The sequence below is a fragment of the Sus scrofa genome, chromosome 4, assembly GCF_054392235.1.
Source record: "Sus scrofa isolate SSC_HxYL_T2T_F1_AM1 chromosome 4, Sscrofa_HxYL_maternal_Yorkshire_Landrace_v2.0, whole genome shotgun sequence".
Classification (NCBI taxonomy): domain Eukaryota; kingdom Metazoa; phylum Chordata; class Mammalia; order Artiodactyla; family Suidae; genus Sus; species Sus scrofa.
The window spans coordinates 743,991-768,960 of NC_139386.1; the positions used below are offsets into that span (position 1 = coordinate 743,991).

Consider the following 24,970-nt stretch of genomic DNA (forward strand, 5'->3'; position numbering starts at 1 on the left):
AAGCGGGGCAGCCCAAGAGAGGGGAGTGGGCCGAGGGCCCAGCGAGTGTGCGGGTGGGGTTCCAGACCCTCAGACGCCAAAGGCCCAGCTTCAGACCCGTGTTGACCTGCCCCAGCCCTGACCCACAGTTGGTTCCCGCTCCTGCCTCAGGCCTCAGCTTGTGGGCCTCACTGGGGGGTCTCCCTTCAGCAGCCGCAGCGTGGTTCCCTGTCTCGCTTCCCGCGGGACTGCCTGGCCTGGGCAGCCCCACCCTCTGTGCCCCCGTCCGTCCAGTGCGGCACGAACACGTCTCTCCACCATTGTTGTGCGGCTTAGATGAGGCAGTGGGTGTGCAGTGGTGAGGGCCGTGTCGGGCACAGAGAAGAGCTAAGTGCATTTTCTCATCAGCCCAGAGACCTTGAGAGCCTGCCAGGCGCCAGGCCCCACCTCGGGGACACAGGGAGCAAGCAAGGAAGCTCTGCTCTCTCGGCTCCGTTTTTACGGCCCTGGAGGCTTCAGGGGCCGTTCGAGGACTGGAGGGCGTTCGCAAGGTCTGAGGACGGGGAGACAAGCGGGTTGGGGGGTCTGGGATCAGACAGGCCTGAGCAAGACTGGCGCTGCCAGTTTTGGCCGGATGACGGAGGGCAGCGTGACCCTCCGAGGTCCCTCCTCGGTGGAGGTGATGCTGCACTCACGTGGCCACAGCAACGACAGTGCATCTGGCCAGTTGCTCCACAGTAGGCATCGACCCACCAGTGCGGGGAGCACAGCCCAGGCCTGCTGCCTCGGGGCTGACCTTCTGGCGGGATGCCAGGCGGGCGGGTGACGGCTAAAAGGATGACGAGGGGAGTGGAGGGTGACAAGCGGAAAGGGAGAGCCAGAGGAGGTGATGCCCTGGAGGAGAGTCGGAGGGCCTCCCGGACGAGGCAGCAGCGCCTGGGAGGAGACCCGAAGAGGGGTGGGCAAGAAACGCGGATGTTTAGCGGCAGAGCCTTCTAGACGAGGGGACAGCCAGGGCAAAGGCACAGGAGCGGCCTCGGTGCACTTTTGAGACCGTCAGGGAGGCCTGTGAGGTGGAGGGAGTGAGACACGAAGAGAGAGGCCGCGGGCAGCTCGGGTCCGCAGGCCGAGGGGCCTTTCTGAGGCAGGCCGCGCACCGCACGCCCCCTTCTTCCGCACGCGTCTCGGTGAGCCGGGCGCTCTGCCCACCCCACGCGCCATGCCAGCCCGCCCGCTCCCGCCGTGTCTCAAAAAGTCTGGAGACTTTGAAAATGTATCACTGATGAAGTTTTTGAATATTGTGCCTTGACCCCATTTTTGTCGAAAGTTTTGGGCTTTTATTGTGCGGATCGGACCCAGCTGACCTGCCCCTTGCCTCTGGTGGGCGTTTAACCTCCACTCCTCGTCTGTGAACCCGCGCTCAGGCATCTGGTCATCTGCCCACGCAGCAGCCAGGGATGCGGGCATGTCCTGCTGTGTGTAGATGCCGCACGCGCTGTGGACGAGACAGGGGTGCCTGCAAGGGTACAGAGGTGTTAGAGCAGGTGGCGGGATGGGGGGCAGGGTGGACCGCAGGCCTTCAGAGGGGACATAATGGCTGAGAGCCGGGGATGCAGGGCACAGCAAGGGGCCTGGGGCCGACCCAGAGGGCCGCGTGGAAGAAGAGCCCGGAGGCTGTGGGGCAGGACGGCAGAAGCAGGTGGGGGAGGCTGGCGGGCACACAGGGCTGCACGTAGGCCATGCGTGGAGGAGGCTTGGGGGGTGTGGGGAAGGTGTGACCACGGGCAGGGCTGGCGAGCAGGGCTGCCTGGTCACACTGAGGCCACCTTACCCTGTGACTGTCCTCCCGGCCTTGGACTGCCTCAGGATAGGCTGGAGAGGGTCAGCCCGAGGGGGCTACGACAAGGCGTGAAGGCTGAGGACACATGGCCTGGAGCAGGTCCCGTGCACCTGGGGGAGGGGGCTGGCGGGAGGGCTCGTCCCTCGCGTCTGTGGGCGGAGTGGCAAGGGCCTGGGCGGAAGGCGGAAGGAAGGGCACGGTGAGGCCTGGACCTCGGTGCCGGGGAGGGGAGGGCTCGGTGCCATCCCTCTGTGGGTCTGGTCCGGTCCACCCCCAGAGCGCATGGCCAAGGGTGAGCCCACGGGTCAGGAAGTGAGCTTGCTGGGGGCAGTGGCTGAGCGGCAGGTGGGGGCTGGCGAGGGCTGGGTGCAGGCTGACGTGGGCGTGGAGGCTGGGGAGAAGGAGGGAAAGAAGGAGCGAGACCTTTCAGGAAGCACGGCCCAGGGCGCTGGGCGGGCGAGGGAGGAGGGGAGTCGGACGACAGACCCTTAGAGACCATGTTAGAAACGGCAGATTCAGAGCGGGTGAGACAGGGTGCGGTCAGCAGGGAGGCACTCAGTAAGGTGGGGCACACAGATCAACAGACAGCGACCACACGGTGGGCGAGGGCTTTGCTGGGCAAAGGGCACCTAGCCCTAGCTGGGGCCAGGGGTCCAGGGGCACAACTTCTGAAGAGGAGCCAGTGCCCTCGAGGGATGTTCGGCAGAGGGGGCACTTCAAGGACCCGGAGTGAGTTTGGTGTAGCTGGAGTGTGCAGGGGAGGGGCAAGCAAGAGGGGTGGCGTGTCACGCAGGGCCTTGAGGGCTGTCAGCGAGCGTGGACATTACCCTGGGCGGTGGGTGGTGGGGCAGCCGATGCTTGTCACCCAAGGGCTGGAAGTGTGTGTGGGGGGGGCTTTTCGGCTGTCACTGGACCGGAGGTGTCATTCCCCCACGTGGTGCTGGGCAGCCCAGCACATTTGTCCTGCCCAAGTGTGGGAATGTCCCTCCTGAGAAACACTCTTCAATGGGCAGCCAACAAAGAATGTTTTCGTTTCCAAACGTCTTTTTAAAATCTTATTAATTTAAAATTTTGTTACCTTGGAGTTCCCATTGTGGCTCAGTGGTTAATGAATCATCCGACTAGGAACTATGAGGTTGCAGATTCGATCCCTGGCCTTGCTCAGTGGGTTAAGGATCCGGCATTGCTGTGAGCTGTGGTGTAGGTCGCAGACACCACTCGGATCTGGCGTTGTTGTGACTGGTGTAGGCTGTCGGGTACAGTTCCGATTCTGCCCCTAGCCTGGGAACCTCCATATGCCGCAGGAGCAGCCCTAGATAAGGCAAAAAGACAAAAAATAAAATAAAATAAAATTTTGTTACCTTGTCAGAGAACAGGATTGTTATAACACTGTTTCATGTTGCGGTCAGCCCTTCATTGTGAGTGCTGGACACGCTTCCATTCTGTGCATGAACCATAATTCATGCCCCCATAATCTTGCCTGTGGGTTGAGCTGCTTACAGGTTTTTGCTCCTATGAACAGAGACACAGTGAACATTCTTATACACGTTCCCAGGCATACGTTTGGAAGTTTATCTTGGGCAAACCTGGGAGTACAATTCTGGGTTGTAGAAATGTAAGTTTCCAACTTCGAAATAATTTGCTCATGGACTTGCTTACCAGCAAAGTGTAAAGCGACCCTATTGTTGTAAATCTTCTTCAATGCTTGGTGTTCTCAGACTTCTTGAGTTTTGCAAGTGGAATGCATGTTAGCTGATATTTCGCTGCGGCCTCGATATCCCGCAGTCAGTCGGGAACTGTTTACCGAGTGTGCCCTCTGTGCCAGGCACTGCCTTAGGCCCGCACTTGCATTCCCTTGACAGCTGGTGAGGTTGGCTCTGTTGTCGTATGTTTCACGGCCATTCGTGCTTCCTTGTCGGCGAGATACGCATTGTAGTGTCCATCAAGGAGTCCTCCTAGTCAGCTGCACATCCAGCCCCACCTGCTAGATGACCAGACGCCAGTCTTGGCAACTGCCTGCTCAGAAGCGCAGGAAGCACACCGGGCCAGGAGCAGAGCTACGCCTTGTTTCTGAAGGAGTCCTGGAGCGGTTTATGCAGCCATCCAGAGTCCATCTTTGGACCCACAGGTGACAGCTCACATGCAAGGGGCTGAGAGCCACACTGCGCAGGGCCAAAGCCACCCTGCCTTCCAAACCGTATGCCTCAATGGGAGCCTTAATGTCCTGCCTCGATTCCCTAGGTGTAGCTTCCTGGGCCTCCACAAGGGCCAGACTGTTTCCTGCCCTCCAGGAAGCTCAGGCTTCGCTCAGCCCTTGGGAGTTCACCTGTAATTCCTCCCCGTTCACATGCAGCTTACCACCTGGGGTGACTGTTACCATAAGCAGTGTTGCCTAGTTAAATCACTGACATTCTATCTTTATCTGGTTACCAAGGAACATAGTTAGAGAGTTAACCAAAAGTCGAAGTCTCGAGCAGAAGAGGAAAGGGTTTTATTAACCTTTCGCCTACATTCACTTTGTAAAAAATCATCTTTATTGAGGTGAAATTCTCATGCAATGAAATGTACCCACTTTAAGCAAACAATTTGATAAGTGGGGCAAACGTGTCTACCATATGGGCACCACCACAACAAGGTACGGCATTTTCTATTACCCCCCACCCCCAGGTTCCCTGTGCCTTTTCCTAGCAATTCTCACCTCCCATCCCTGGTCCTGCTAAATGAGTTTTTTTGCTTTTCAAGGCCATACCTGTCGCATATGGAAGTTTCCAGACTAGGTCAAATCAGAGCCGCGGCTGCCAACCTACACCACAGCTCACAGTAACACCAGATCCTGAACCCCGAGCAGGGCTGGGGATTGAACCCACATCCTCATGGACACTTGTTGGGTTCATAACCCACTGAGCCACAACAGAAACTCCCTAGAGGAGTCTTTTCTGGAGTAGTAACCACACAAGATATATTCTTGTGTGTCTGGTTTCTTCTGTTCAGCATGATATTTTTGAGATCCATCCTTGTGGTTGTGTGTATTATTAGTTTGTTTCTTTTTTCTTTTTTTTTCTTTTCTGTCTTTTTACCATTTTCTTGGGCCGCTCTCGTGGCATATGGAGGCTCCCAGGCTAAGGGCAGAATTGGAGCCGTTGCCACCAGTCTAAGCCAGAGCCACAGCTACGCTGGATCTGAGCCGTGTCTGCAACCTACACCACAGCTCACGGCAACGCCGGATCGTTAACCCACTGAGCAAGGGCAGGGATCGAACCCGAAACCTCATGGTTCCTAGTCGGATTCGTTAACCACTGAGCCATGAGGGGAACTCCCCTAGTTTGTTTCTTTTTATGGCTAATCGTGACAATTAGTTTATCCCAGTTAGTCTATCCCTTTGTCTGTTGATGGACATTTCAGTAATTCCCATTTTTGGCTATTAGGAATAAAGCTGCTTTGAACATTTGTGTATAAATTTTTGGATAAAAATCTGCTAGATCATGTAGTAAATAGCTGTCATAAACTGCCGAAATGCTTTCCAGAGTGGTTATACTACTTTTTCACTAGCAGTAAATGACAGCTTCAGTTGCTCCATATCCTCACCAGTACGTTATTATAAATCTTTTAATTTTAGTTATTCTGGTGAATGAGGAGTGGTATCTCATTGTGGTTTTAGTTTGCATTTTCCTGATGGCTAATGGATTTTGAAAATAATTCATGCGTTCATTGACCACTTGTATATCTCTTTTATGAAGTTTCTAAAATCTCTCACCCCCATTTTACTTCTTTATTTTTTTGGCTGTAACCAAGGCATGTAGAGGTTCCCAGGCCAGGGATTGAACCTGTGCCGTAGTAGCAACAACACTGGATCTTCAACCCTGGGATCTTTAATCCACTGTGCCGGGTTGGGGATCCAATCGGCAATATCACAGAGACAAACCGGATCATCAATCCACTTTGCCACAGCAGGAACTACTCCTCTTGCCCTTTTAATTTATTTCATTAAAAATAATATATATTTTTTAGGGCTGCACCTGTGGCATATGGAAGTTCCAGGCTAGGGGTCAAATTGGAGCTGTAGCTGCCGACCTACACTTCAGCTTATGGCAACACAAGATCCTTTAACCCACTGAGAGAGGCCAGGGATCAAACCCCCATCCTTGTGGATACTAATCAAGTTCATAACCTGCTGAGCCACAACGAGGACTCCCATGTAGGTTGTCTTTTGTTTTGTTTATGGTTTCCTTTGCTGTGCATTTGGGAGTTCCTGCTGTGGTGCAGTGCGATAAGAATCAGGAGTTGTCTCTGTGGTGGTGTGGGTTTGACCCCCAGCCTGGGAACTTCCAAGCCACCCCAGCTGTGAGTGTGGCTGGAAAAGAAAAAAAAACAGCTTGTAAGTTTAATTAGGTCCTTTTTTTTTCCTTTTTTTTTTTTTTTGCTTTTATTTTTGTTGCCTTGGTAGCCTGACCAAGAACACATTGCTACAACTTGTGTCAGAAAGTGTTTTGCCTATGTTCTCTTCTATGGGTTTTTATGTTGTCATGTCTTGTATTTAAGTCCTTAAGTCATTGGGAGGTTTATGTGTGGGATGAGGGAGGGTACCAAGGTCACTGTCTTACATGTGGCTGTACAGCTTTCCCAGCATCACTTGCCGAAGATACTTTTTTTTTTTTGTCATTTTGCCTTTTCTAGGGCCGCTTCTGCAGCATGTGGAGGTTCCCAGGCTGGGGGTCGAATTGGAGCTGCAGCCACCGGCCTACAACACAGCCCCAGCAACGCGAGATCTGAACCACGTCTGTGACCTACACCACAGCTCACAGCAACGCCGGATCCTCAACCCACTGATTGAGGCCAGAGATCGAACCCACAACCTCATGATTCCTAATCAGATTCGTTAACCACTGAGCCACGATGGGAACTTCTGAAGATACTTTTTTTTCCCATTGTATTTTCTTGCCACCTTTGTTGAGGATTAATCGACTGAAGGTGTGTAGGTGTATTTCTGGGCTCGCTCTTCTGTTCCATTAATCCATGTCTGTTTTTGTGCCGACACCACACGGTTTTGATTACTGTAGCTTTGTAGTATTGTCTGAAATCTGGATGGGTTATGTCTCCAGTTTTGTTCTCTTTCCTCAGGATTGGTGTGGCGATTCTGGGTCTTTTACAATTCCGTATAAATTTTAGGATTAATTTCTATTTAATGTCATGGATAATTTGATGGGGATCACATTAAATCTGTAGATTGTTTTGGGTAGTATGGACATTTTAACAATATTAATTCTTTCAGTCCAAGAACATGGATTATCTTTGAATCATCTTTAGTTTCGTTTCTTTTCTTTTTTCATTAGGGCCACACCTATGGCATATGGAAGTTCCCTGGCTAGGGTTTGAATTGGAGCTGTAGCCACCCGTCTATGCCAAAGCCACAGCAATGCAGGATCCGAGCCTCATCTGTGACCTACACCACAGCTTATGGCAACACCAGATCCTTAACCCACTGAGCGAAGCCAGGGATTGAAACTGCATCCTCATGGATCCTACTTGGATTTGGTTCCACTGCGCCACAATAGGAACTCCTCAAATTATCTATTTCTTTCTTTCTTTTTTTTTTGGCTCTTTTTCTTAAGGCCACACCCCGGCACATGGAGGTTCCCAGGCTAGGGGTCTAATGGGAGCGACAGCTGCTGCCTACACCACAGCCACAGCAATGCCAGAACCTTAACCCACAGAACGAGGCCAGGGATCGAACCCAAAATGTCTTGGTTGCTAGTTGGATTCTCCTGAGCCATGACAGAAACTCCCAAATTATCTATTTCTTGATTCAGTTTTGATGGGGATGGGCAAGTTTCTAGAAACTTGCCTGTTTCTTCTAGGTTGTCCAATTTACTGGCACAAAATTGTTCATAGTATTCTCTTACGGATTTTGTATTTATGTGGTATTGGTTGTTATTTCTCCTTCATTTTTTATTGTATTTATTGGGTGTTCACTCTTTTCTTCTTGGTGAGCCTGGCCAGAAATTTGTTGATTTTGCTTACTTTTTCAAAGAACGAGTTCTTGGTTTTATTGATTTGTTTTTTCTGTTTTTTGAAAATCTCTATCTTATTTATTTCCTCTGTGATCTTTATTATTTACTTCTTTTTGCTGACTTTACTTGTTTGTGCTTGTTTGTTTTTCTTCTTCTAATGCTTTTAGGTGTAAGTTAGGTTGGTTATTTGAGATTTTTCATGTTTTTTGAAGAAGGCTTGTATCACTATGAGTTTCCCTCTAAGGACCGTTTTTGCTGCATTCCATAGATTTTGTATGGCTGTGTTTTCATTATCATTTGTCTCAAGGTATTTGAAATTTTTCTCTTTGATTTAATCATTGATACACACACACACACACACACACACACACACACACACACACACATATAGTTTTTTTTTTTGGCTGAACGCATGACATACAGATGTTCCCAAGCTAGGGATCGAACCGGTGCCACAGCTGTAACCAGAGCCACAGCAATGATAATGCTGGATCCTTAACCTGCTGAGCCAGAAGGGAACTCCTCCATCAGGTTTTTTAGTAACATGTGTTTGTTTTTTTTCCTTTGCTTTTTAGGGCCGCATCTGCAGCATGTGGAGGTTCCCAGGCTAGGGGTCTAATCAGAGCAACAGCTGCTGGCCACAGCCACAGCCACAGCAGGTCCAAGCTGCATCTGTGACCCACACCACAGCTCATGGCAGATCTTTAACCCAATGAGTGAGGCCAGGGATCGAACCTGAGTCCTCATTGATCCTAGTTGGGTTCGTTAACTGCTTAGCCATGAAGGAAACTCCGGGTAGCATGTTTTTTTTTTTCTTGTTTCTCTTCCTGTGGTTGATTTCCAGTTTCATGCCATTGTGGTCAGAAAAGATGTTTGAAATATTTCTTACCTTCTTCAATTTGTTGAGGCTTGTTTTGTGTCCTAGTATGTGGAAATATGACCATATCTTAATTAATTACCATCTGCCATGACCTAATTTCTAAATAAGGTCAACACTGTGAGGTATGGGAGATTCGGACTTCAACATTTGAATTTGATAGAGGGACACAAGTCAATTAATAACACTGGACTCATAAAATAGATTGGAAAAATTTAGAGGTTATCATGACCTTTCTGTGCCAGTTTTGGTAGATACGGGTTGATTATCGGTTTGGGGATATTTGCAGGCATTATCTCTTCAGACATCACTTCTCTATTCTTTCTCTTTTCTCCTCTATGACTCTACATATCTGTGTTTTTTTTAACCCCCCCCCCCACTCATTATACTTTTCTCTTTTTCGTCTCTGTGAGTTTGGATATTCTCTATTGACCTTTCTGTTCACTAGTCCTTTTTCTGACTTGTCTAATCTGCCTTTAAACCCATTTTTTTTTGGGGGGGGGTGTCTCTTTTTTTTTTGCTATTTCTTGGGCCGCTCCTGCGGCATGTTGGAGGTTCCCAGGCTAGGGGTCGTATCGGAGCTGTAGCCGCCGGCCTACACCAGAGCCACAGCAACTCGGGATCCCAGCCACATCTGTGACCTACACCACAGCTCACGGCAACGCCGGATCCTTAACCCACTGATCGAGGCCAGGGATCGAACCCGCAACCTCATGGTTCCTAGTTGGATTCGTTAACCACTGTGCCACGACGGGAACTCCAAACCCATCTATTGAACTCTTCGGTGCAGTTAATTGTATTTTTCCATTCAGGATGCTCAGGTTTGATTCTTTTTGTAGAATCCAATTCTCAGAGTCCCTGCTGTGGTGCAGTAGGATTGGTGTTGTCTCTGCAGTGCCGGGACGCAGGTTCGGTACCTGGCTTGACACAGTGGGTTGAAGGATCCAGCATCGCTGCAGCTTACAACTGCTGCTAGGATCTGATCCCTGGCCTAAAACTCCATGTACTGCCAAAAAAAAAAAAAAAAAAGACTCCAGTTCTCTGGGAAATCTCCTTACTATCTTCCATGTTTCTCCATTTCCCTGATGTTTCTTAACATATTAATCATATTCTTTTTAAGGTTCTTTTTTGCTATCTCCAGTCTTTGAGTCACTGCTAGGTCTGTTTCCGTCATCTTATTTTTGCTCTTGCTTCTCAGTCATGGAGTGCTGTCTTTTGAAATGCCTAGCAATTACTAATTGGGAAAGTGCATATTGAAAAGCTCTAGAAAGATAGAGTCCAGCAGAGAGTGAGGGGCTGATGACGCTGAACCTTCGGGGCAGAGTTGAGTCAAGTCTGTGTGGTGGCTCTGGTAAGGCTTTGATCTTAAGGCTCCTGGCTGGAGACTTCCAGGCTCTAGCTGAGAGCACGGGCTTTCGCCAGGGCTCTTTCCCCTCATAGGTCCTGGATTCTGCTCCCTCAGCACAAGCTCTCTAAATTCCATAGCTGCAACTCTTCCCTCACGGCTGCGGGGGCTCCCTCCCCATTTGCTTCTTGCATTCAGGGCTCAGCTAGGTGTATTTAAAGGTTCGGAAGTGTTTTCCTGGGCAGCTTCGCGTGTTAAGAGGAGTCAGGGTCCCGGGGCAGTCAGCCCACCGTCTTGACTGGAGGTCCTCTGAAGGCGTTTAGGCAGGGACGTGCCATCATCTCTTTGTTTGTGCCGTGGAGGATGGGCTGGGTCTGCTCAGAGATGGCTGTGGCCTTCACCTTAGAGAAGGGCGGGGACGCGAGAAGCAATCGGAAGACAGGACCTGAAATGGCTCAGGGTCCAGATGGCAGTGGGGGTAGAGAAGAGGGCTCCGACCCTGCTTGCTGCTGCGGTCCTCCCGGAGCCAGGGAGCTGCTGGACAGCAGCGGGGAGCGGGCTGGGATGGGATGAAGGAGAGGAGAGGGCACAGGTTTCAAAGGAGGGAGCTCCTGCACAAGAGCCTAAAGGTTTGGAAGGGAGGCGAGCGAGATGCGGACAATGTCGTCAAGTGGGTCCAGTGGGGCGAGGACCCGTGGGGAGAAGAGGCCTTATTTGGTGGTGAAGATGGGAGGTGAGAAGGTGGAGGGTGTGTGTGCGCGCGCGCTGGGGTGATGTCTGCACCCGGGGCATCCCGAAAGGTCTCCGTGCCGGACAAACTGAAGCAAAGAAGACACTCGGGAACATAGAATGTTTTGGTGGCAGGTGGGCGCTGCTGCCTGGGGTGCAGCGTCTGGGCCCCGTGGGGAAGGGCTGCCTTGGGAGCTACAGCACCGGGCCGGGCCCGCCATCAGTGCCTCGCCCCCAAACAGCCTCTGCCCCCCAGGCCAGCCCTCCTTGCCTTCCGTCACGTCACGGTCACTGTCCTCCTCCTGACTTTCCTGCCTTTACTCAAACCACTTCCGGGTTCTTCACTGGAAGATTCCAGTGGTTCAGCACTGCCTCCAAAACAGCCTGCAGACGCTCGAGCTGTACAGCACAGCTGCTCACGCCTGCCCTCGACCACCCGCAAGTTGCGCACGAATCCTCTTTCTTCCACCTGCTCCCCCCAAATGTGCCTCCATGCATTTTCTGGGCTTTTAGTTTTGCCGCCTTCGCTCTGGAAGTGCCACCTGCTGATGGCGGTGCTGAGCCAAGTCCAGAGGTCTGCAGTGCTCTCTGCTGCCAGTCCAGGGGCAGCTAGTGCTTGTGCAGCTGGTACCCCATAAAGATCACCCATGCACTCCATGGTCGGCACCGATGGCACACCCATTCTGGACTAGATGCTGGCTTGGGTGACAGGTCACAGTCCCTGTTCTGAAAGGATATCCATATTGAAGAGCCAGCAGCTGCTCAGAGCAGGCAGGACAGGGAGCATGCAGTAGGTTTTTATGGCTTGGACAAGGCTTATATTTCTCTTTTTGTTTTTTTAGGGCTGCACCTGCAACATATGGAAGTTCCCAGACTAGGGGTCGAATCGGAGGTGCAGCTGCCAGCTTGCAGCCACAGCAATGAGGGATCCTTAACCCACTGAATGAGGCCAGGGATTGAACCCGTGTCCTCATGGATACTAGTTGAGTTTGCTAAGGCTGAGCCACAATGGGAACTCCAAGACCTTCATTTTATGTGTCCAAACACGAGTACCAACAGGGCTCCTCTTGACCCAGCCTGCACAGGGGGCCTTATCTGATATTGGTCTTGTGTGAAACTGTGCATGTCCTAAACAGCAGGACACTGAGGCCTGCATCCAAGAGTGCCGGGCTGCTTCCCACGACGCCAGGGCCTCGCCGACAGGCCCAGCCCAGCTCCCGGGTGTTGGGGGCTGCTTCTTCCCTCGTCTGCACCATCCTGGTGGCTGACCTCACAACTGCTATGGCTCCTTCCACACACTCAGCCCCCAGCCAGATCATAAGCTGCCCCCTTTCTCCTTCTTGGGGGGCACACAGCAGACAGCAGGCCAAACTGCATTGGCAGAAATGTCCTGCCTACCTCCTCTGGGCCCATTCTGATCCTTGTGGCCCTGATGGCTGCCTGGTCCCAGGCCTCTCCGGATCTGCTCCTAGCTCCTCTTGGCACCTCTCCCAGCTTCTTCCTGCCTTGCTTTGCCTGCTCTCGCCTACCTCTTCTCCCGGGCATTCTCCTGCTGGACACAGACCCAGCAGCGGGTCCTGCCAATGTCCCATTCACCTGTAGAACAGGCCTGAGCTGTCCTCCGGTGTAGCCCCCGCCTTCCCCTCCAACCGGCCCCTGCTCTGCACGCCCCCCGCTGCCACTTCCTGGCCTGGCCCGAGCCTCCAGACCCTACCCATCCCCAGGGAGCCTCCCCCAAGGAGGAGCTCAGCCATGAGCTTGCCCCCTTCGAGTTCCTCGAGAAAAGAGTCCCTGCATGTCTTGCTTGGCATTCATCCCTGAGCGCCGCCTCCTGCCTCTAGGCGTGTTCTCTTTAACCACACGAAGGCCCCCGTCTCCTCGGTGGCGTGGCCGAGGCCGCGCGGGCTCCTGCACGCGGGGAGCACTTGTGGACAGGCTGCCCTGGATGAAGAGCCGCACCTGCTCAAGGAGCAGCCTGGGCTGCTGGTGCTCAGGCTTGTAGGGGCGAGGCCGACTCAAGGAGGGGCCCGGGGGGCTGGGAGAGTGGAAAGCACCCCTCCCTGGGGAGTGGGGCCACCTGTGGCCCACGCTGGGCCTTGGGCGAGGGGCGTGGGGACAGCAGAAGGCCGGCTGAAGCCATCAGGGCACGTGGACTTCGTCCCGCCGCCAGTAACCATCGGGCAGGTGGTGCCGTCAGTGTGTCAGGCGCACACCTGGCAGCCAGGCAGAGGGCTGGTGGGGGCCAGCCGACGGGTGAGCGGGAGGCCTCGGCAGGCAGGGGCAGGGGGGCTGGGCGCGGAGGCCTGGGCTGCAGGTCAGCCGCCCGCTGATGGGCTCCCTGGGGCCTTTCGGAGCAGAGGAGCAGCACTGCCCTGCCCGGGCCGGGCCAGTGACCTACGCCATCTCCCCTCAGGCCCCAGGGGAGAGGATGGGGGCCTCGCAGGACCCTCCATCGCGCTGAGCCGTTCCCAGGCACGATGCCTAACGTCCGGGACCCTCAGATGAGGTGGGAAGATTGGCCAGCGGAGGTGGGAGCCCGACAGAGAAAGGTCAGCCGCTGTCACTCATCTCCACCCCAGCCGACCCCCATCACGCTGGCAACACCGAGACCTGTGCCCCGGGACGAAGTGGCAGCGACAAGAGAGGGATGGAGGGAAGACAGAGCGCGGAAGGTCCCATTTATTGGAATTGAAAGACAGCACGTGAGAGGAAGGCGTCCTCCTCTGCTGAAACCGCCCCTCCCTCTGCCCTGGAGGACGCCCCCCGCCCCAAGCCCCCGGAGGGCAGCGCTCCAGCGTGGGGGCAGGGAGGGGAAGGGCTGCTCTAGGCCAGGCAGGGAGCTGGGACAGAGGGGAGACGTGCACCCTCACCTCTGGGCTCAGTCCCTCTCCCCTGGGACCTGGGGTTGCCGCCAGACCCCGGGGCGGGCTAGCGGTCGGGGCTCATGCAACAGTGAGTGGGCAGGGCAGGAGGCGGCACGGACACCCAGCTCCGCGGCCCTCGGCAGGGTGGGAGGCTAGGAGGGGCCATGCTGGCCGTGGCGGGTCCGGGCAGACGTGGCTGCGGTATACGCACGGGAGGGTGGGGGGGGCTCCCTCTGTCCCGGGCCGCGCTCGGGGGCGAGAGGGGGAGGTCCAGAGGAACTGCCACACCAAGGCCAGGGTCCGGGCCAGCCAGGCCACCTGAGCGGAGCCCCGCGCGAGCCGGGCGCCCGGCTACTCCTTGGCGCGGCCGATGATGGTGAGGACGTACAGGAAGATGTTGATGATGTCGGTGTAGAGGTTGAGCGCGGCAAACACGTGCTCCTCCGGGCTCAGGGACAGCTGCTTGTTCCCCAGCAGCAGCTGCGTGTCCACTGCCAGGAACTGGGGCGACAGCGCGGTCACGCGGAGGGACCAGCCCGCCCACCCAGCCCCCGGCCCGCCCGGCCCGCCCGGCCCGTCACTCACGCAGGTGAAGAGCAGAGCGCCGAGCGAGGCGTACACGATCTCCAGGATGCGGTTCCGGATGAAGATGCAGAGAAGGGTGAAGACGAGCAGCACCACCATGCTGACCAGCAGCACGCCCATGCAGGAGGTGAAGTCATAGCGCGTCTGCGGGCACAGCGAGGGTCAGGGGGCCCTGGGCGCCGCGCCCCCCGCAGGCCCCTGGGCCGCCGGGGCTGGCCAAGCCCTGCGCCGGGGGGCCCCTCACCTGCAGGGAGAAGATGACCACCGTGAAGCAGACGGTCGTGGTGATGCCGACGGCCATGATGACCGCCTCGGTGTTGTAGAAGCTGGCGATCATGCCCACCATGTAGGACAGGCTGACGGTCAGGATGGACTGCGGGGAGACGGCGCTGTGAGGCCCCTCCTCGCCACTGGGAGACGGAGCCGCGGCTGCTCGGCCGCCCCCCGCCCCGTGGCTCCAGGGAGTGGGGCGTGCAGAGGCCAGGCCCTGGGGGCCAGGGGCTCAGGGCTTGGGGGTTACCAGCGCCACGAGGTTCCAGGGGTGCTTTCGCCGGAAGTCCCCGCAGCAGCTGAGGACGATGAGGGAGATGAAGAAGACGGCGTAGGAGACGTAGTAGGTCCACACGTTCTTCCGGACGAAGCCCTTCACCTCCCCGACGAAGGTGAACACGGCCACGGTGGACAGAGTCACAGACAGCTGCAGCGTCAGCACCAGGAACACCTGGGGAGGGTGGCGGCTCAGAGCCCTGGCCGGCACTGCCGCCCACGCGCCCCCCGGCCGCCGCAGCCCACCTTCCGGATGAAGGCCTGGCGGATGCTCTTGTCATCCCAGTTGGTGGCAGGGAAGTCCTGGTTGTCGTAGTAGGACGGGGGCCCCTCCTCGTGATAGTTCCCATGCTCGGGTGCTGAGGAGCAGGACCGGCTGGGTCAGCGCCCTGCCCTGCTGCCTGGAGCCCCTGCCCGCGCCCCGCCCCTGTCCCCTACTCACAGCCAGGGTCCTGTACCGGGAAGACTTGTGGTTGTCCATAGGGGTTGGGGGGAAAGGGGCTCTGCGGATATGGCCCCTGAGGGTAGCCCCCTTGGGGGTAGGGGACCTGGGGGTAGCCCCCTTGGGGGTAGCCCCCTTGGGGGTAGCCGCCTTGGGGGTAGGGGCTGGGGCCCTGCGGATATCCTGGCTGGCCATAGGGGGAAGGCTGGAATGTGGGCTGTGGGTAAGGGGCCCCTGGGTAGGGAGGCATGGAGGGCTGGGGCCCCCCAGGATAGCCCGGGTTGGGGGGAGGGTAGCTGTCCGCAGACACCAGGAAACTCTTTTCATGGGACATGGCCTGCGGCTCTGCTGTCTCCCCCTAGAAGCGAGAGAGGGAGAGAGAGAGAGAGAGAGAACAGTTAGCCCTGCCGTGACAGGAACCCCCCAGGGCCACCCACCCCACCTGCTGCCTGGAACCCGGCCGAAAGGAGGGGGACTCGTGACCTTTGCCCCAGGGCGGTAGGGAGGCGGTAGGGAGGCCCGAGCAGAGGGGCTGGGAAAGGCGGGTGGGAGCCGGCGGCTGGGCCTGGGGCTTCAGGAGGGCCGCGGCAGGCTGACCCCAAAGGTGGAGGAGGGAATGCGCGAGCGGATGACTGTCAGCCCCGGATTTCTGGATTTCTGGCTCCCGTGGTTTCTCACAAACAACTGGCGGGGCCTCGTCACCACTGCCGGCCTCTTCTGGGTCAGCGCTCGGCCCAGGTCGGGCTGGGGGCGCGGTCGGAGAGGGGCGGGGGTGTGCCCGGACCCTCCCCTTCACATCCCGCCCCTTAAGCAGCTTTAAGGGGCCAGAGCCGGCGGCTATTTCTATCCCAGGAAATCCCCGAGCCATCTGTGAGCAGCTAGAACCCTGACCCCTCTTGGAGAGCAGGGCCCGGCTGTCCCTCGCTCCCGGGATGGGGGCAGCAGGCCTGGATCGGCTGCCGGGGTGGCTGCCAGTGGGGTGCGCCAGGAACAGCGGGCTGCGGGGGTGTGTGGGGGATGGAAGCGACCAGAGGGCGTGCGGGGGAACAAAGCAGACGTGGGGGCGAGGCTGGTGGTGGCGGCGGCGGCGGCGGCCGCGGAACCCGCACCGAGAGCGGGGTGGGCCCTCCTGCCCGTTGCGGGGGCGCTCGGGCCGCGGGCCCCGGTGTCGCCGCAGCGCGCCGCCCCCGCCCTCCTCGGGGCCCTCCGGCTGCCCGCCCCCGCCGCCGTCCCCCGACCCGCAGGGGCCGCGGGCCCGGCCGGACCAACCGAATGACCCGCCGCGAGGCCTCTCCGCTGCGCAAGTCCCGCGCGGGGGCGGCAGGGGCCGGCCGGCTGAGCGAGTGGACAGGCTGCTGGGCTTGGGCCGGGGACTCACCGTTCGCGGGGCGCCTCTCAAGACGGTGCGCACAGGGTCCGCTGCGCGGCCGCGCGGTCAATGGCCGCTGTGCTCGCACCCGCGCCCGCACCTGCTCCGCGGCCGGCTTGGCTAGGCTTGCGCCTGCGGCGGGGGAGACGCAGCGGGGCCTTGTGACGGGGCGGGGCCTGGGCGGGGCCGGCGGCGCGGGGGCGGGGCCGGGGGGCGGGGCTCTGGGAATGCGGGGTTTCTCCCCGACGCACTGTAGCTGATGCTGCCGCCCTGCTGGCTTCTTGCCCGGCTCCCCGCATTGCCCGCGGAGGACGCAGCGGCGCCGGCGGTGACGGCTGTAGACTTCTGAGGCTGAGACCTAGCCTTGCCAGTTTGGTTCAGGGGGTTGAGAAATGTATTCCTAAATCTGGAGTTTGCTGAGTGGGACAAGCCCTCCTTGGCCTTAAAAACCCCACTTCTCCTTTCATCTAGGTCTGTCTCATATCGAGAGGCCTAATTGCTTAATTGCTCCTTATCAAACTAGTCCAGGTCCCTCCTAGACCGTTTATCCTCATTTGTCCTCATCGCGAATCCCCGAGCTGTAAGGGTGGCATTCTTAGCCCTGTTCCACTGCCAAGGGGGCTGAGGCATAGCGATGCCCCAGGACTGGAGGCCAAGTTAACTTCCCTGGACTTCAGCGGTCCTGAGGACGTGCTGACCGCCACAGCCAGGGTCATCCTCTGCAGGGCTGTCTCCTGGAGCCCCTTCGGGAGGGCCTCTCCACCTGGGGCCTGGCATCTTACTGCACTTTCCTGGCTCCCGGGCCCAGCAGTAGTTGGGAAAAGGCTCTGTCCTGTGTGGGTGGTGTGCTGGTTCAACGTTGAACTGACCCCTGAACAAGAGGGGAAGCCCCGATCTGTACTTTCTCGCACTTGTCCTTGGCATAAATACCCCATCCTGGCTGATTTCAAGCGACCGCCTGTTTTAACAACTGACTCATAATGATCCCCGAACACTTAACAGCGTGGTCATGATGAGAGCTGCTCCAGCACACAGGACAGATTTGTGTAACAAGTGGATTGCACAGCATAAGAGAAGGCAGCGAATCCTATGAGACGAGAAATATAGAGCCTGTAGTGATGACCTCGGGTTTTGTAGAACTGGAATTTCATACAATTTGAGGGGATTTCTTTAAGAAAAATAATTAAAACTGACAAACATGGGGAGTTCTCGTAGTGACTCAGTGGTTAACGAACCCAACTAGCATCCATGAGGATGCAGGTTCGATCCCTGGCCTTGCTCAGTGGGTTAAGGATCCGGCGTTGCCGTGAGCTGTGGTGTAGGTCACAGACACGGCTTGGACCTCGATTGCTGTGGCTGTGGTGTAGGCTGGCAGCTGCAGCTCCGATTCGACCCCTAGCCTGGGAACCTCCATATGCTGTGGGTGTGGCCCTAAAAAGACAACAAACAAACAAAAACAAATATGAAGTCAGGGCTCATGCAAGTCCCAGGTCCTTGAAGACTTTTAGGTTCAGGTTAAATCTGCCACTAAGAGCCTGGTAAGGTGAGTCAGGGGGAGGGGTGTCCCGGTGGCCCCATAGGAAAGGCTGATGCAAGAAGAGGGAAGGGCCAGTGCAAGGGTCCCGAGGTGGGAGGGTCTGCTGCACTGGCCGACAGAGCTGAGGGCACGCGGCCAGACCAGAGACCAGGGCCCGGTCAGTCCAGCCTGGCGGGTCCGCCAAAGGACTCTGGCTTTACCATGGTCTGAGTTGTCGCAGCCCTTGGTGCCACTTCACAAGGTTCACTTTGCCCTCTGTGGAGAATGACAGTGGGCAGAGGGTGTGGGCAGGAGTGGCAGAGAGAGGTCAGTTAAGAGGTTAGCATAGTGATCCCGACGAGAGATGACGGCGGCTCAGACTACGGTAGGGACAACCGAAGTGTCGGCCGGACAGCTCAGGCTATAGGCTGGACAGGTGCTCAATCCCTTGGAGAAGTAGCTGGGGTGGAGGCTGGCTTTTAGTGGCTGAGGGGTCAGTGGGGGAGATGGGGAGCAGTGGTAGGCGCGACTCTTTGAGAGGCTGGAAGCAAATGGATCCAGGCAATGGGCAGGTTCAATGACAAGGGGCGCGTGGGTTCTAAAGGCGCAGCCTGTGTGTGCGGCTCCGCGCTGCCGTGGGTCCTATCCCTGCCTCCTTCTCTTCTGCGATGAGGATTTTTTCCTTTTAGGGTCACACCCGTGGCATACGGAAGTTCCCAGGCTAGGGGTCGAACCAGAGCTGCAGCCGAGGCCTACGCCACAGCCATGGCAATACCAGGTCCAAGCCACACCTGTAGCCTATGCCATAGCTTATGACGACGCCAGATCCTTAGTGCCCTGAGCGAGGCCAGGGATTGAACCCGAATCTTCGCTGAGACACGGGGGTCCTTAGCACTCTGAGCCACAACGAGAACTCCTGTGATAGGATTTGCTGCAGCCAGGCATGTCGGCCCAGCAGTGTGCCTGCTCCTTCTGGGGTTAGCCTTGGTGGTGTGGTGGTGATGACAACATCGGCTGGGAAGGCTGGGCAGGTGCACGGACTGGAGAGAGCCACAGGAGGGGAGTGCGGGGAGCAGCAGGAAGGCACTGGGGCAGAAGCTCCTGTAGGTCAAGAGCGGAAGCTGCTCACCCTCAGCACCCACAAGTTGGAGGTGTGGCCACCTGCTAGTTGTTTAAGCGTGAGCGATGCAGTCGCGAAGGCTGCCGGAAGAGTCCAAAGCCGGCCTCAGCCGGGGCCTGGCCTGGGGACCCAAGGTGCTCAGGCGGTGGAGGAGGGCCACGCAGAGGCTTGAGGTCCTTGACCCAAGTCCCCAGCCGGGCCCAGTAGGGAGGGTGATTGGCCGTTTTGAGGTTGACAGGGAAGGGCCCGTGGGGAGTGGAGGACCTCCAGGAGCCACTTCCCCCACCCTGGCGGCACCAGGCTGGGGTGGGGCAGATGGGGCTCGTGGGCTGGGCTGAGGACCTGGGGGGTGGGGCTGGAACATTCAGCAGGCAGGGCCTGAGAGGCAGCCTCTCAGCCCCAGCACTGCAGGCCCCTCCCTCCCTCTCTTCCTGCAACAGTTTCACTTTTGCTTTTGCGTCCCTGGCCTTCTGCTTCAGGGCTGGGGAGGAGGGGTCTGGGCTGAAGGCACGGGCTGGGCGGGCCAGGGGACACTGCCAAGGGGGAGGGGGCTGGGGGGGAGCAGCCGGACTGCGGGGCTGCCACCCTACCCTCTCTTCTGGCCCCAGGGTTGCGATGGGGGAGGTGGGGACAGTGGTGGAAGTCAGCGGGCTGACCCCCGATGTCCCCGAGGAGCTGCTCATGCTCTACTTTGAGAACCGCAGGAGCTCTGGGGGTGGACCTGTGTTGAGCTGGCAGAGACTTGGCCCTGGGGGCATACTCAGCTTTCGGGAGCCTGCAGGTGAGGGCATGGACGGAAAGGGGCAGGCGGGCTCCCCGGCCGGCCTTCCGGCCTGACAGCCCCCTTTGCCCTGGCCGCAGATGCAGCGAGGGTCCTGGCCCAGGAGGAGCACACTCTGTGCGGTGCCCGGCTGAGCCTGCGGCCCGCCCCGCCCCGCGCCCCTGCGCGCCTGCTCCTCCAGGCACTGCCTCCCGGCCTCGCACCCCAGCGCCTGGAGCAGCACGTCCAAGCCTTGCTTCGTGCCACAGGTCACCCTGAGCAGCCCTGCCGTGCCCTGGCCAGTCCCCGACCAGACCGGGCCCTGGTCCAGCTGCCCAAGCCCCTTTCTGAGGCAGGTGAGAGGCGGGATGGGGGCAGAGGTGCCTGTTAGGGGAGAGGCTCTGAGCTGACTTACACCCTCCCCACAGAGTTCCGCGTGCTGGCGGAGCGGGCGCGGGCCGTGGGCCTGGAGGGGGCGGAGGTATCCCTGGCCTGGGTGCCCCAGGCCCGAGCGGTGCGTGTAGTGGGGGGCAGCCCCGCTGCGGACCCGCTGCTGTTGGAGCTGTACCTGGAGAACGAGCGCCGCAGTGGTGGGGGGCCCCTGGAAGGCTTGCGCAGGCTGCCGGGGACCCTGGGCACCGTCGCCTCCTTCCAGCAGTGGCAGGGTGAGTGGGGCTGGGTGGACCGGGCCCACCCCTCCCTGTGCCTTGGAGCCCTGACTCCTTCTGTCCTTTCCCTTCCTCCAAGCGGCTGAACGGGTGCTGCAGCGGGACCACCGGCTACAGGGCTCAGAGCTGAGCCTTGTCCCCCACTATGAAGTGCTGGAGCCGGAGGAGCTTGCTGAGGACACCCGTGGAGGGAGCCACCTGGCTGCGTTGGGCCCCGGGGCCCCCGAGCATGCTCTCCCGGAGGCTGGAAGGCCCACGAGGGCCCAGAGTTGTGCAGGGCCTGTGACATTGGGCTCGGAGGAGGCACCAGGGCCGTCAGGAGCTTCTGTGAGGACAGGTTCTCCCTGGCGCAGGTCCTCACTGGGACCGGCCGGGCCCATCAGCTCGGGGCCTATGGAGTCTTCAGAGCAGGCGGGGCTGGTAGGCCCGGGGCCTGGGGGCTCTCCAGGCCCAGTGGAGAACACCATGGGCTCTCCGGAGCAGGTGGAGTCGGTGAGCCTGGGGCCTGTGGGGTCACCGGGGCAGGAGGGCCCGATGGACACGGTGCTGCCGATGGAGCCGGGAGCAATGCGCTTCCTACAGCTCTATCATGAGGACCTTCTTGCTGGCCTGGGAGACGTCGCCCTCTTCCCACTCGAGGGATCAGATACGACTGGATTTCGAGTGAGTGACTCCTGAGGATTCCTCACCGTTTGCCCTCTGACCCCTCCCACTAGGGGCTCTGGGTTCCTTTCCTCTGCCCTAAACCTGCGCACAGCCCCTCCCTGTGATCCTGCAGCTCTGCGGAGCCCCGGGCCCGTGCCGGGCGGCCGAGGAGTTTCTGCAAAGTCTGCTTGGCAGCATCAGCTGTCATGTGCTGAGCCTGAAGCACCCAGGCAGTGCCGGGTTCCTGCTGAGCCCAGAGGGGCAGCACCTCCTCCGTGGGTTGGAGGCTCAGTTTCAGTGTGTCTTTGGGACAGAGCATCTGGCCAGGGCCGCCCTCCACACGGACCCTGAGGAGGTAGAGTTGCAGCCCATCCCGCCTCCCCTTCCTCACACCTCAGCCCCGGTGCCCCCTTCGCCCTCCCTGGGAGGCCCGGGAGGGGTGTGCCTGGCGGGCGCTGACATTCTCCCCCATCAGGTGGACCCCCGCGCCCTGGGGCCTCCAGATGACGCGGGACGTGACCAGGAGAATGTCAGCCTCGGTAGGGCTCCTGGGGACCCCCAGCACCTCCTGTGGTCCTTTCTTGACCTCACCCTCCATGCTGCCCTCCACTCCCACCTGCCTGGTGACCAGATGCCCTCTAACCCCTTCCTCCATCTTCCACTGGCCCCCTGACTCCTCCTGTCCCCCAGCTCCATCCTGGCTGGGCCCGACTCCTGACCCAGTGCATCTCCCCGCCCACAGAGGAGGTCCAAGAGCTGCTGGCCACCCTGGAGGGCCTGGAGGGGGAAGAGAGGCTGCCGCTGGTGCTGGGGGAGGAGGAGCCTGAGGGGCGGCCAGAGGAAGAGGAAGAGGAGGAGGCTGTGACTCCCAGGGCTGGCGAGGGGCCAGTGGCCCCAGGCACGGGGGTGCCTGGGCCGCTGGAGGAGGAGGCCGCCCTGCAGCTGGCTCTTTACCAGTCTCTGGAGCCACAAGACCAGGTGGCTGAGCGAGAGGAGGCTGTGGCCCTCCAGCGAGCCCTGGCCCTCTCTCTGCTGGAACCACCCTGGTTAGAGGAAGGAGAGCACGAGGGCCAGGGGCCTGGCGGCTGCGCCCAGCTGGTGGTGCATGTGGCCTTTGAGCAGGATCTGGACGAGCTGGACCGGGCACTGGAGGCTGCGTTGGAGGTGCACCTCCGGGAGGAGACGGTGGCGCCCCAGGGCTGCATGCTGCCCGCAGAGCTGTGCGCCCGCCTGGGGCGGTGCCACGGCGTGAGTGTTGCCCTTCGTGGCGACCACACTGTCTTCCGTGGCTTTGGGGCCCAACCCACACGAGCTGCCCGCCACTTAGCAGCGCTGCTGGCTGGCCCCCGGGATCAGAGTCTGGCCTTTCTCTTGGCAACTCTGGGCCCCACTTGTGAGTCTGCAGCCCAGACTGGAGAAGGGTGGGGTAGGCCAGCTACCAGGGACGGGAGCCCCCGGCATGGCCTGCACTCCCTTTCGCCCTGTGTGTCAGGGCCACCGCAGAGGCCCAGGGAGCCCTTGGGCAGCCTGGAGCGACTGGCCGAGAGCAGCAGGGAGTTCCAGACGGTGGTGCAGGCTTTCTACGACACCCTGGACGCGGCCCACGGCAAGATCCTTGTTGTCCGGGTGAGTCCACGCTCCGTCTTGCCGGCCTCTGGCCTCCTGGGCTCCTGGCACCATTTTGCCTTGTAGAGCGCGTGGGCCGTCACCCTGCCCGTGTCAGGGTCAGCGGCCAGAAGTTGCCCTGTAGGCTGGAAACGGAGGGGGGCAGGGGACCCTGGGACTCCCCAGCCCCGTTCCCTGCCTGAAGGGTGTTCACAATTCTGGGACGGGGAGGCAGAGGGCTGCAGAGGCTGGGGAGGATGCAGTCCCCGCACAGGTCCCACTGTGCCAGTTAGAGCCAGTTTCCGCCTCTGGAGCACGGGGTGGTGATGCCATCTAGGGGCTACTGTGAGGATTACGCAGTCCGCGCATCGGACCCAGGGCTGCTCCAGCTGCAAGAAGGCTTGCCCCAGCGGGGCAGCCTCCTCCTACGCTTTCACCTTCGAGATGTGGCAACTCCGAGCACACGTGTGTTTCAGAAAAGGGTGCGAACAACTGGCGGTGGGGGTATAATGAAACTCTGGGAGCCCCAGGAGCCCTGGCTGTCCAGGCAGGAAGGGAGAAGAGGCTGAGGAGGCGAGGCTGGCAAGGCAACAGGGGATGCTGGAGGCAGCCCGGTCTAGAGTGTCTGCCTGGCCAGAAGGAGGCACTGGGGAGGAGCCTTGCCGCCTGGTCTGCCCAGGAGCAAGTGTGAGGGCGGTGCCCGGAGGCAAGGGTCACCGGGGAGAGGAAGGGCCGCGTCTGAGAAGGCGCTGGCTCCCGAAGCGAAGAAGCTGTGAGAGAGCCGTGGAGCTGAGTGCCTGGCCGAGGACGCGTCCTGGCGGCTGAGAGCTGGGCGGCCCTCTTGACCTGATGCACAAAACTGGGGGGGTTGGGCCCGGAGAAATGCAGACCCCCAGGCTCTTCCCACACCAGGCCGCACCCAGCAGCAGCAGCAGCAGCACCACCGCCGCTCTCCGGGAGGCGACCACTGCACCTCTGGGTGGAGGCCTGTCCCTCCATTTCTGGCCTCAGCAGCGGGCGCTTCTGCCCCTTGGAGAGGAGGGCGGGCTGCACTCATGCCCTGGACTCCTCTTGGGGTCTGTTGGCATCTGCTCTTGATTCTCTAGCAGGACCTTTGTGACTTTACATGGTGCGCCTGAGTCTTTTTCCACTGGACAGTTTTAGAGACTGTTTCTTGCCTCCCCGCTCAGAAGAGGAGGCGAATGGGCTTCCCTCCGCCCTTCGCCTCCTCCTCCCTCTTCCATCTCACACTTTGTCAGTGACCTTATTTTTATGTTGACGAGGTTGACGCAAACATCTTCTGTTCGGTGCCTGTCATGAGGCTGCATGCTCGGGCCATCGGTTGGTGGATATATAACGATAATGAAAAAATATTTACCTTTGGACCCTAGGAGAGGAAAGGGAAATGAAATCCTAGTTATTAAAACCATGTTGCATGAAAGAGAATATTCTAGGAGTCTAGGACTAATGGCTCCTAATTTTGTTTGTTGGCTTTCTTCATTTTTCTGTGTGGTTGCTCTTGGCGACCCTGTCACCCTCTTGCACAGGTTCCTTTTCTGTTTCGTAGTCTCTCCTTGAGTGTGTAGTAAACACCTCGGACTTTGACGTTTATTTTGCCTTTTACGATTAGACATAATTTGCAACTGTGATTTGATATTGGTGTATTTTTAAAACAAAAGACGCTATGTGTTGGGAGTTCCCGTCGTGGTGCAGCAGAAACGAATCTGACTAGGACCCATGAGGTTGTGGGTTCGATTCCTGGCCTCGTTCAGTGGGTTAAGGATCCGGTGTTGCCGAGAGCTGTGGTGTAGCTCGCAGATGCGGCTTGGATCCCCATGTTGCTGTGCCTGTGGTGTAGGCTGGCAGCTGTAGCTCTGATTCAACCCCTAGCCTGGGAACCTCCGTATATTGCAAATGTGGCCCTAAAAAGAAAGGAAGGGAGGAAGGGAGGGGAGGGAGGAAGGAAGGAAAGTCCTTCTGGGATGTCTTAGCCTCCAGCATCGGTGGTGAGGAGCAGGGAGGAGAATGCGAGGGTGTTTCCCACACGGGTACGTTGACTGGGAGGGGTGGAC

General features: G+C 58.4%; 2 protein-coding genes across 11 annotated transcripts in view; one reads left to right on the plus strand and one right to left on the minus strand.

The window, feature by feature from the left end:
* Window positions 1-24,970, plus strand: part of PARP10 (poly(ADP-ribose) polymerase family member 10) — a 39,713-nt gene that overhangs the window by 13,130 nt on the left and 1,613 nt on the right. Inside the window, exons 1-9 of one of the 10 annotated variants that reach the window (XM_085021401.1) lie at window positions 19,274-19,354; window positions 19,829-20,001; window positions 20,082-20,336; window positions 20,409-20,645; window positions 20,728-21,311; window positions 21,427-21,648; window positions 21,769-21,832; window positions 22,036-22,686; window positions 22,786-22,919. In XM_085021401.1, the coding sequence (XP_084877527.1) occupies window positions 19,836-20,001; window positions 20,082-20,336; window positions 20,409-20,645; window positions 20,728-21,311; window positions 21,427-21,648; window positions 21,769-21,832; window positions 22,036-22,686; window positions 22,786-22,919 (2,313 nt within the window). In that variant the 5' untranslated portion in view covers window positions 19,274-19,354; window positions 19,829-19,835. Of the gene's footprint in view, window positions 1-13,191; window positions 13,328-16,032; window positions 16,195-19,273; window positions 19,355-19,399; window positions 19,433-19,684; window positions 20,002-20,081; window positions 20,337-20,408; window positions 20,646-20,727; window positions 21,312-21,426; window positions 21,649-21,768; window positions 21,833-22,035; window positions 22,920-24,970 lie in introns of those variants that run through there. The other 9 variants (XM_085021402.1, XM_085021406.1, XM_003125470.7 and 6 more) reach the window with 9 other exon arrangements.
* GRINA (glutamate ionotropic receptor NMDA type subunit associated protein 1) lies at window positions 13,427-16,712 on the minus strand. Its single transcript, XM_021090537.2, has 7 exons — window positions 16,594-16,712; window positions 15,216-15,573; window positions 15,020-15,132; window positions 14,748-14,948; window positions 14,472-14,600; window positions 14,228-14,371; window positions 13,427-14,143 (listed from the first exon to the last, which is right to left on the minus strand). The coding sequence occupies exons 2-7, from the start codon at window positions 15,547-15,549 to the stop codon at window positions 13,994-13,996; spliced, it is 1,071 nt and encodes a 356-aa protein (XP_020946196.1). The 5' UTR covers window positions 15,550-15,573; window positions 16,594-16,712; the 3' UTR covers window positions 13,427-13,993.

Bases quoted from the DNA above. Each gene is read 5' to 3' on its own strand.
- GRINA (XM_021090537.2), bottom strand. From the start codon at position 15,549: ATGTCCCATGAAAAGAGTTTCCTGGTGTCTGCGGACAGCTACCCTCCC. The intron at 14,949-15,019 runs GTGGGCTGCGGC...CACCCTCCCCAG, and splicing joins GCCAGGCCTTCATCCGGAAG to GTGTTCCTGGTGCTGACGCT. The intron at 14,601-14,747 runs GTAACCCCCAAG...GTCTCCCCGCAG, and splicing joins CCTGGAACCTCGTGGCGCTG to TCCATCCTGACCGTCAGCCT.